This window comes from Plectrocnemia conspersa, unplaced genomic scaffold (genome assembly GCF_051122295.1).
Source record: "Plectrocnemia conspersa isolate PC_06_02 unplaced genomic scaffold, ASM5112229v1 ptg000012l, whole genome shotgun sequence".
NCBI classification, from domain to species: domain Eukaryota; kingdom Metazoa; phylum Arthropoda; class Insecta; order Trichoptera; family Polycentropodidae; genus Plectrocnemia; species Plectrocnemia conspersa.
This window is the reverse complement of record NW_028277176.1, coordinates 10,029,320-10,040,409: the sequence shown is the minus strand read 5'-3', so window position 1 is coordinate 10,040,409 and position 11,090 is coordinate 10,029,320. Positions and strand designations below refer to the sequence as shown.

General features: G+C 29.0%; 3 protein-coding genes across 3 annotated transcripts; 2 read left to right on the top strand and 1 right to left on the bottom strand.

The window, feature by feature from the left end:
- Nucleotides 1–368: 368 nt before the first annotated feature.
- On the top strand, nt 369–3,922 carry LOC148228164 (uncharacterized). The gene is made up of 3 exons (XM_088200083.1): nt 369–501; nt 848–992; nt 3,333–3,922. Exons 2-3 carry the CDS (start codon nt 848–850, stop codon nt 3,791–3,793), a joined length of 606 nt encoding a protein of 201 aa, XP_088056209.1. The 5' UTR covers nt 369–501; the 3' UTR covers nt 3,794–3,922.
- Nucleotides 3,923–6,773: 2,851 nt separating this feature from the next.
- Nucleotides 6,774–7,165, bottom strand: LOC148228163 (larval cuticle protein 65Ag1-like). The gene is made up of 2 exons (XM_088200191.1): nt 7,157–7,165; nt 6,774–7,091 (listed from the first exon to the last, which is right to left on the bottom strand). The coding sequence occupies exons 1-2, from the start codon at nt 7,163–7,165 to the stop codon at nt 6,774–6,776; spliced, it is 327 nt and encodes a 108-aa protein (XP_088056317.1).
- Nucleotides 7,166–9,689: 2,524 nt separating this feature from the next.
- Nucleotides 9,690–10,086, top strand: LOC148228162 (larval cuticle protein 65Ag1-like). Its single transcript, XM_088200290.1, has 2 exons — nt 9,690–9,698; nt 9,769–10,086. The coding sequence occupies exons 1-2, from the start codon at nt 9,690–9,692 to the stop codon at nt 10,084–10,086; spliced, it is 327 nt and encodes a 108-aa protein (XP_088056416.1).
- The last annotated feature ends 1,004 nt before the right edge of the window (nt 10,087–11,090 follow it).

Below are 11,090 nucleotides of genomic sequence, written 5' to 3'. Positions count from 1 at the left end.
CGCGTTTATAAAACATATATGTCGTATGTTTATTAAGAAGCAGATTTATAATATATGTATTTATTTTAATAAGAAATAGCAATTGATAATAATGAAAATAATATTTTTTACATTTATAATATTAATTTTAGTCTCTATAGTTTTTTTTATTTAATATTTTTAATAGTATATAATACATTTGTTATATATAATATTAACTAATTAGTAATGTAGATTTAAAAAATGTTTATTACGCCTGCACTGAACAATAACGTCAGTGTCTTCCCCCGTAAGTCAAATGGTACTAAGAAATCGTCATTATCACGTAAAAAAACACACCTATAAATAGTTATCACCTGGCCCCGACTTGGTCACACTTTTCTCAGTATCGTGAGAATACACTTCTCGTGCTTATCAAGGAAATTCAATACCTCCTCTACGTTTACGTGATATTGTCTCATTCTTGTGAAAATCCGACTCTTCGAATTGCAGCAAGACAACTTATAATTATCGGAAATAAAAGTAAAAATATAGTATATACTCGGTATATCTACAGAATGTTTCATATTGTTCAACCGGATTAAATTTTTCAGAGAAAACTCATTTATACCTTGCAAATGAATTGATTCCATTTTATTTCCTATATCTTTTGAAAACTTCAATGAATAAAATACTAATTAGGAAAACTTGTATTAATATACTCTTTTGAAAACTTATAACTTACAACCGACGTATAAAATTATATTACGTAAAATAAAATATATTTTTTTTATTTATTGCATTTATTTGTATACTATAAAAATATGCTTAAAGCATATATGTTTATAGGTTTATTTTATTGATAAAGTTATCGTTGGATTTCTTATAGATGAATCGCCAATGTGTTTACGGTTTCGCCGCTTTACTTCTTTTGAAGTTGAGCATAGCCGAATTTTCCGATAAGAATTCGATTATCATAAAAGATGGCATCGATAAATCAGATTCAGATCTCAAAACGTCAGAAAGCGGAAGATGTAAGTCAAACATATAATTTTATTTTATTCTTAAAACTTTTTAAGCGTGTTTTAATTTTAGCGAGTTAAATAAGCATAAGGAACAAATTAAGACTTTAATTATATAGTGATTTATAAATATGTCTAATATAAAGCTATTACATTTTCATCTTATTTTATTCTTTACACATATTAATATTTATATAATTCAACTCCTTTGAAATATGATTTTTTTATCATAATAGCCAATGTTTTAAAATGTAAAATCATCATCTGATTTTACATCTAGTAAAATACCATTAACATTAATAGTAATAGTATTATTTTTTATTTGTTTATAAAATAGTTATTATTAGTTATTTATTTACAACTATTAGTTTACTCACCTAACTGAAAGTGTATTTATTAAACTAGTGTTTGTGATGTGTAATATCGTATATATATTTTTATTTATTTATTTATTTATTTATTAAAATTATAACCATCGTGACCTGACAGGCAAACCTAATGCGTCACGATAGTCAAAAGTACTAATACATCATAATACATACAAATATAAACAAGACAAAACAACAGACACAAATCACCTCAACAGGTGTGCATTGTCCCATACGAATTGAACCAAAACTCCATAAGTGCAAGAGAAAATGTCAATATTACTATGGACAGAATTGAGCAGATAAATGGCCTTGGCCAGAGAAGAGTTGGCAAGTGCTCCAGTTCTACACTTAACATATATATATATCTTACTTTTAATATATATATCTTACATATGTACTTACATATTGAAGTGTATATACTATTATATATAATAAGTTTCTGAAGATGATCAAACAATATTGTATTTTATAAAAACAGACAGTATATATGTATGTATATGTAGATTTATTTTGTAAGTTTGACGAATATGTAGACAATATTAACTATAAACATTTTTAACCTGACTATACAGCTACATGCTTATGCGCATGCGCATCTATACGCAACATAGATTACACATTAAACTATCTAACCATATACATCTCAAAATATTTATATATATATATATATATATATATATATATATATATATATATATATATATATATATATATATATATATATATATATATATATATATATATATATATATATATATATATATATATATATAGATATAGATATATATTTATTATTAAATTGTTTATATTTTTTACGCGATTTTATATTTTAAAAAAAAAGGTATTTACGTGTTTTCTCGCGTTATCTTTTTTTGGATGTCTCTCAATATTTCGCTGAAGATTTCCTCAGCATCATCAGGTTTTTCACATTATTTTTATAGAGTACACTTTTTTTTACATCGCGCAGATCAAACCAATTAAAAAAGTGCGAATTAAAAATCCTGATCTGCCCGATGTAAAAAACAGTGTACTCTATAAAAATAATGTGAAAAACCTGCTGATGATGCTGAGAAAATCTTCAGCGAAATATTGAGAGACATACAAATAAAGATAACGCGAGAAAACACGTAAATACAATTTAAAAAAATATATATATATATATATATATATATATTTATTTAAATTTTTATTGCGAGTTATATATTTTTTTCACCAATATTGGCTAAAGATGCTATCGCGATCTTACTTTTATGTGCGTTACACTCTTCGAAACGTCAGACGCTCACATAAAAGTAAGATCACGATGGCATCCAAATCCAATATTGATAAAAATATAAATATAGTATATAAAGTATGTATATATACATATACATATTATAAATTGTTTATACGTGATAAATTTATTTAAAAATTATTATAATTACATACGTGTTTTAGATCGCTTTTTTCCTTGGATTTTCAGTCTCTATATTTCGCCAAAATATTTTTGCCATCATCATATCTTCACTTGCTTTTCTTCTCATAGAGTTTTTAATTTGCACTTTGAAATAAATATATTTATTTATATTAAATAATATTTTTAACGATGTTTTATTAATAAATTTGCAAATTATGTTTTTATTATATATTTTTTTTTATATAGAACTGAATTCGTTGAGTTGTTTTTGTGTTGCATATAAATACTTTATGTGTGCTCTTGTCTCCCCTATCACTATTTGACATAAATTGTCGAGATCATGTAACATTCTTGTGATATGCTTCATTATTATATTAAATATAAGCACGATTCCCTAAAATTAATAATTTAAGCAATACGAGATATATCGCTATGTACTTGAATATGCAAACACTTATTTTATGACGTTTTTTGGAACCTCATATGAGAAACGTAATATACGATAATTATATGTTTACCATACATTTAAATGTTTACTTTTTAAAAATAATTTATTAGAAAATATATTTAATTGTATCGTTTTAGTGTTTGATATTGGCACAAGATACACTCCAGCCACAGTGTACGGAGCTCCAGGAGGTGGATATAATCCCTCCGGATGGTCAACTTACAATACGAATTATAATACTGGATCAGGCGGTTATGGTGGAGTTTTAGATTCCGGGTATAACGGCTACAGTGGATATAACGGCTACGTTGGAAATGGATATAACAGCTTAGGAGGTGGTGGCTATTCAAGTTTGGGAAACGGTGGATACGGAGGATATGCAGGAAACGGTGGTTTGGTCTCGTACAGCGGCTACAACACTCCGTATTATTCGGGACAAAATAATTTAGGATACGGATATTATAACCGCGGAGGCGGATACAACGGATACAACGGGTACAACAACGGTTATAACAACTACCGCAATAGGTATGGATCGACGGGATACTCTGGAATCACTCCTAGTTTCGTATCGGGATATAGAGGATATTCGAAATGAAAATGTATTTATAGACAATGCCTAGTTTAAATTTAATGTGCCACAATTGTATTACAATATTATATCGACCACAAATGTTAATCATTTTTAAATAAATATTTTTTAATAAAATTTATATATAATCTTTAATTTGTGTTTTATTGACAGTGCTAATATACTGGTAATCGACATATTTGATGATCAAAAATAAAAATAAAAAAAGATTTTTATGAACTTTGCCAAAAAGGTAAATATGTTTTAAATGATAAGTAGTGCTATTTTAACGAAAACTAATACCTATGTTTTGTGAAAAGAACGTTAGAGAGAAAAGCTAGTCGCACCAAAGTTTGTTTGCTAGTTTGAGCACCAAAAATCAATGCAATGGTAATTAATACAGAGTTTAGCTTCTACCGATGAACATTAAGTATTATAGTATTTTTAATATTTTATATTTAAATATAACATAACTCAATTAATTTATTAATAACCTTCCGATGCAATATGAACGGCGTTAGCTTAATGCATTCAAACACAGTAAACATAATCAACAACTACTAATTAAATAGTGAGACATCAGATTAAAATAAGTGATTTCTGGCACCCCGACAAAGCCGCGCAGGACAATCCCGCGCCGTCATAGCCGCGCAAAGTCAAAACAAACATAATTTTATAACATGGTTTTTATTTATTAATAATTACAAATGAATATAGGAAAACGGAGGCGTCTCGCTACCGCTCGCGCCGACTTTCACTGTAGAACGAAACAACCTAACCTTTTTTTAATGATATTGTATTGATTTATTTTCATTTCGGAAATTTTTTTGTAACTGTCCAGCATCATCCAATCTATGACTAACTGTTCAAAAAGCGAATCACTAGTGATTCGCTTTAGCATTAGCTGTCCACAAAACAAAATAATTAGAATTGAAAAAAAAAAATTATCTTTCATTTTATTCAATTTTATAATTTTGATTTGCGCGACAATGTCAGCGCGGCTTTATCGTCGCGGCAACGTCGGGCTTGATTGCGCGGGATTGTCTTGCGCGGCTATGTCGGGGCGCGGGATTGTCCGGCGCGGCTTTGTCGGGTCCCCGTGATTTCTATTTTACTTGTTATTAAGTTTTTTACTGCTTAAATTTAATTGTTTTTATTTATCCCTAAAATTAGGAAAATCTATAAAAACTATCTGTGATGATGGATCAAAATTAAAATAATATAATAATCTCTGATTTTGTTCTTACAGACACGAAAGTTGAAAAAACACTATGGTCCATATAGTATTCGAACTGGTAGTACCACTAGTAAATTTTAGATGTGCTAAAACGTATATTGTGGTATTTAACAAAAGCTTATTTTCATGTACTTTTCACTCTGAAAAATTAGACAATTAGTTTTTTTAATTCAACATTACATTATGCAAAGCAATTGCAACTTCAAATTAGGTATATTTTTTTTAAATACTCTAGGGATTTAATTTGTGGTGTATCGAATAAAAAATATCAATAAAGTGTACATCGCATACAATATAATTTTTATAGAAACATCCGTCACACAACTAAAAATGATTTATTTCAGAGACTGATAGACACTTTTTTGTGCTCAGTCTTAAAATATAAATTAAATCAAGAAGGTCTAGATCGCATTTATCATACGTGTAAATGCTTAAATTCACAACTCAACATATGTACACATATAGTTATATATAATATATACATCTACTATACACACATATAAGATATATACGTTTCAGAAACCTCAAACCGACAAATTGGCAATCTAAACTTTAGCGTCGAGTATTATTGCAGTAGAGTTCGATAAGCACGTCAAATCATAATATCTAACTTAAAAAAATACGATACAATAATATATATTACTTTAAAGTGATACATGAAATAAAGGACGTGTCATAAAATCGCACAAGACCTTCGTTTCGAATCACGGCAGTATTGAATTCGCAATTACGTACTATATAAGATGACATAATTGCAGGCCAATCTGTTTGATTGTCGCACACTAACAATAGCTCTGCAAAAAAGGGACCTTTCCACGCGGTCAGCAATTGAGTAAATTAACTGCCGGTACTATTTTTTTTTATTCTTACAAAACGATTATAATAATAAATAATTATTGACTGTAATATTTTTTTTATATATTTAATTTTAATTTGCAAACATGATTTGTCACGAGAATGATAGTAATTTATTGTTGCTAAATATATGATACGATTTATCGTGCCTTGAAAGGTCATGCTTTGATATAATCTTATTAAAAAAAGTGTAGTAGATTATTTTATTTGTAATTCCAGATCGAGTATCATATAATATTATTATTTTATTAGAAGAGCTAGTATTTCTTTATTTGTGCAATAGATTAATTATTTAAAAGCAATTATTCGATTTAATCAGGGTAATAAATTTAAATTATTTAAATAAACAGTACCTGAAAAATTACAACAAAAGCATTAAATGATTGAATGTTACTATAAATTTTAAGCATTGCTTTACCAGAAATAATTCTCGCTGTATTATTTATTTTATTTTATTTTATATGTACAGCTATGAGTTCAAGTCCTAGAATTCAAGAATCGTATTTAACATAAAATATGTGGGCTCTAAATAAATAGATGCGTTTTGTAATTATTTAACAATAAAAATATATTTATTTTAATTTTAAAGTGAGAATATTCGTCCATGTTGGGTGTATTACTGATTTTAATAAACCTTTATTCAATTTTATTGTTTTTTTATGCTTAAAATAAGTTTACCGTTGCTTCAACATTATTTGATTTAGCAAACGAATTTATATTTTAATATGTGTGTTTATCTACAAAATATAATATGTACAATTAAACTTTTCAGACTATTTATTTTCAATTTTTCTAAAGCATGTTAATCTTTTTAATATTTTATACTTAGATTGTGTATCAAATTGGTATATAAAAAAACGTTTTTTTTTTATTCATATTTTTATTTGCGCTTATGATCAGATCATTATAGAGTAATTAGGCGACAACAGATTTGGGCAAATGGTCTCCGGTGACTTGGAATCCGTTGATGTCAGCAACGTATTTGGTGCGGAAGACTTGTCCATCAGGAGCAGTGAAGGTGTATTCTCCTTCTTTGACCAGTACTTTATCCTTATTGTCAAGGGTCGGCTTGAGGACTCCTTGTTCGCTGACTGAAGTTCCATCGCCGCTCAAGTACTTTAAGGTGAATTCTCCATTGGAGTCGTGTTTTTCAGTCCTCTCCAACACTGGGATGAACTTGATGGTATCAGCAGCAGCGATGACTGCGACGGCCAAGAGGGCGAAAGCAACAATCTATGTACATAATAAATAAAAATTACAATTTATTATTATAATAAAAAAATAGTTTTAGAACTCACGAATTTCATGTTGAAGTATTGGTGGCGATGTGATCTCGATGAAGACCAAATGCGTTCTATAATTTTAAGTGATTTTCAATGATCTATTTATACTCAACATTTACCAGCAGTTTGTTTGTAATGAACTATTTTGTGTAATCGGAATGCAAAAATTAATGATAGGCAATAAGAAAATCATTAAGATTCATTATAATACATAAGACTCGTTTGGTATGCGTACATAAACAAATTTAGAATTCAAGCAAAAATCTGCTTAAGCATGATATAATTTAAAAAAAAATATTTAAACTAACATACTTCATTAAAGAAATAGAGCTATTTAAATTTTGTCTTTAAATTATATTTATTTAGGCAATCTTGACAACATTAAATTTAAGCTTAATTTTAAATAACTAAATACAGTATGATTGTTTATATATAATCATAAAAACCATTTAATTTCGTAAGAAAGACTAAAAGTTTTTTTGCAGTGTTTGATTAAAAAATGCAAATTAGTACTCATAAGATAACTAACGATGGACTAACATCTATATAACAATTCTTAAACTAATATAATATGTAGAATATGATAATGGCGGTTTTTATTCTGCATAGACGCATTGTCTAAAACGCATACTTTTCTTACAAAATGGTAGTTTTTATGTTGCTTGCGAGTGGTTATTGTGCTATCAGGTTATCTTATTGTTAAGTCTTTTGTCAACAAGTTGGTTATTTTTTTTTTATTATATTTGAATTAGTCATTTTAATGACTTCAGCGTTAACAATGCCGCTGGTACAGATAATCCCGATATTAATATCGTTTTTAAAAAAAAAATTCAACACTCAGTCTTGTTTTGGTTGTTTAAGCGCGTACGGTGAGATACGTTCCCTTTCGCTCGCTCGCGTGATAAGTGACGAGAGTAAGTGAGAAGAAGTGGGCGTGCGCACTTATCTCTCATTCAGAAAGGGTATGTATCTCACCGTATGCGCCTGCAAAAAATACGATGGCAAGTAAACAATTGCATGTTATATGATTATTGAAGTTGTAGGGGATTCATAATATATCCATTATTAAAAAAGATAGTTTAAAAAAATTTTAACGAGAAATTACGATATCAATACGATAAACTATGATCTTCTGGCTGCAGAAATGGAAGCAAACCCCACTTAAACTAACCATCAGCTGGCTGAGAAACTAAATTATTCCGATTCAACAGTGCAGAATATTGAGAAAGCTTTGAGAGAAGGTGTATGTGTTTCACACAAATTTAGTAAAGGAAACAAGTCGCGCGAATCCGCATATACCAGTGGTCGGCAAACTTATTAGCCAAAGAGCCAAATATGTACATTACAACGATTAAAAAAAATTGAGAGCCAAATCTATTTATTAAGTTAGCAAACTTTTATTATAATTTTCTAAATCAACATAAAGACAGTCGAATTTAGAGCTTCATATTTTTTAAATCCGGTGCGAATACTCGTAAATATTTGTGCCAGAGCCGCACTTAAGGGGCCAAAGAGCCGCATGCGGCTACGGAGCCGCAGTTTGCTGACCTCTGGCATATATCAAGAGCTTCTTGAGGCTGAGTCGCCTTTTCTCGATCATTTGATGACCAGAGATTAGTAATAGGTGTTGAGCGACAACAATCTATTCTATTCAAATATCAAGTAGTCATCTACTTCGAAGCTTGAAATCGCTGTAATTTTTTTATTTTGTGTCTATGGTGGGATTGCAAAGAGATTATGCATTACGGATCTCTTAAACCTAGCCAAACAATAACAGTAATCTTCTATTGTCATCAGCTAGATCATTTGTACGAGAAAGTAAAACATAGACACAAGTAAAACATAAACCATCCGAGTCCCCATGTCGCGAAATATACTCTCGATAAAATCAAGGAACTTGGCTATAAAGTGATCTCATCCACTTTATTCTTAAGACCTTGCACCTTCCGATTACTATTTATTTCTATCGATCCAATACTTATACAAAAAAAAATCAAAATGCAGATTATGTGGAAAGGAATATTTTTAATCAAAGTCTTTCACATTTTATACTAATGGAATTAATAAATTAACTTAAAAGTATAAAAATGTCAAAGTATATTTTATATCATTAAAATGTAAAATAAATTAAAGTGATGTTTTAATTTTACTAATATACGTGACATACAATTATATTATTAGGTCGCCAATTAAATACATATATAATAATAGATAAATATAGATATTCATACTAATTAGTTTACAATAAAAAAATAAAATAACATAATTATTTTATAGGAACGTTTAATTAGATTTTGTGCCCGCGTATAAAAATCATAAAAATATTTAATCAAGTTACGTACATAATTGACAATTTCGCAAAATAGAGTGTAACGCCTCCAGTAATTAAAGGTAGTATTTCCTCATTATATTATCATTCATTATCATGCAAAATTTAATAAGACGAACCTGTTCTAGTCATTGTTAAAATTTCTATATATAAAGCACCAAAAAATGGGCTTACATCATTAGTTACTGTCGATCGACTTGTCAACAACATCAACCAAAAATGAAATTCGTAATTTTGTCATTTTTGTTAATAATATTTCATTTGATTTGTTTGATATTAATTTATGTTTTGCTATTAGATCGTCGCTTTCGCCCTCTTGGCCGTCGCAGTGATCGCTGCTGCTGATACCATCAAGTTCATCCCAGTGTTGGAGAGGACTGAAAAACACGACTCCAATGGAGAATTCACCTTAAAGTACTTGACCGGCGATGGAACTTCAGTAAGCGAACAAGGAGTCCTCAAACCGACCCTTGACAACAAGGACAAAGTACTCGTCAAGGAAGGAGAATACACCTTCACCGCTCCCGATGGACAAGTTTTCCGTACCAAATACGTTGCTGACATCAATGGATTCCAAGTCACCGGAGATCATTTGCCCAAATCTGTTGTTGCCTAAATAGTTAGCTTGACTACATGTAAACATCTTTTAAAATTTTTGCACTACAATATGTTAGTAAACTATGATACAAAACATATCTTAGAGTAATAATTGAACAATCACACATCCCTTGATATGCTTATATTTTACAAATCTATGCAATAATAAAATTTGATACATATACATATTTGTTTGATGTACTCAGTAATTAAAAAGAAAACATATACAACGATTGCTTTTATATTTACGCACAAATAAAAATACATCGTCGGTTTATGTTTATAATTATATCTTAACTGTCATTGTATAACAAAATAACATCGTGCTTATTAAGGAACGCAAAGTTTGTCAAGTTATTCGCTTTGATTATATTCAAATTTGTCAGATTATCTTTACGTTAAATTCGTCAAAGCATTGTTAAATTAAATTGCATTACATTATTACGCAGTGTTTCGTTTCAACGATGATTTAATATAATACGAGTCTCGCTTTTATTGAAACGTGTTTGTGACTTTAGAGGTAAAGTAAATTAACCGCATTGTATAATTAAAATCGCTTACAAAATTGTAACCGTCGAATTATGAATAGGTTAACTTGTTTAAGTCTTTGAAATTAAATATTTTTAGGTAAATTCACCGAAGGGAAGGAACGATTCTATTTTGATGTTTATGGCAAAATAATAATAATTATCTAAGTGTTTATAATATGTATATACATACATATATTAAGATCCTAACATATATATTATGTATATTTCAAATCTACGTAAGATAATTATAATAATTCAGGAGATTCGCGTTAAGACACGTAAGTTAACTATCACAAAATAAAATGCTCTAAATATGGTAGAATATGTACCTTAATGTCCTCTTCTAAAAAACAGTGAACGCCACAGCTTCCAATTTTTACAAACACATTCATTCGCGCGTGCTAGAGCCGAGTCACATCCGGAAATAAAAATAAATATTTTGGCCCATTTCGCATAAAAAAATAATATGTATGTAATATCACAGTAACTAGTT

What these genes read in the sequence shown, in the direction of transcription:
- LOC148228164 (XM_088200083.1), top strand. Translation starts at nt 848, where the DNA reads ATGAATCGCCAATGTGTTTACGGTTTCGCCGCTTTACTTCTTTTGAAG. An exon ending in AACGTCAGAAAGCGGAAGAT is followed by an intron (nt 993 to 3,332) that starts GTAAGTCAAACA and finishes GTATCGTTTTAG; the next exon opens with TGTTTGATATTGGCACAAGA.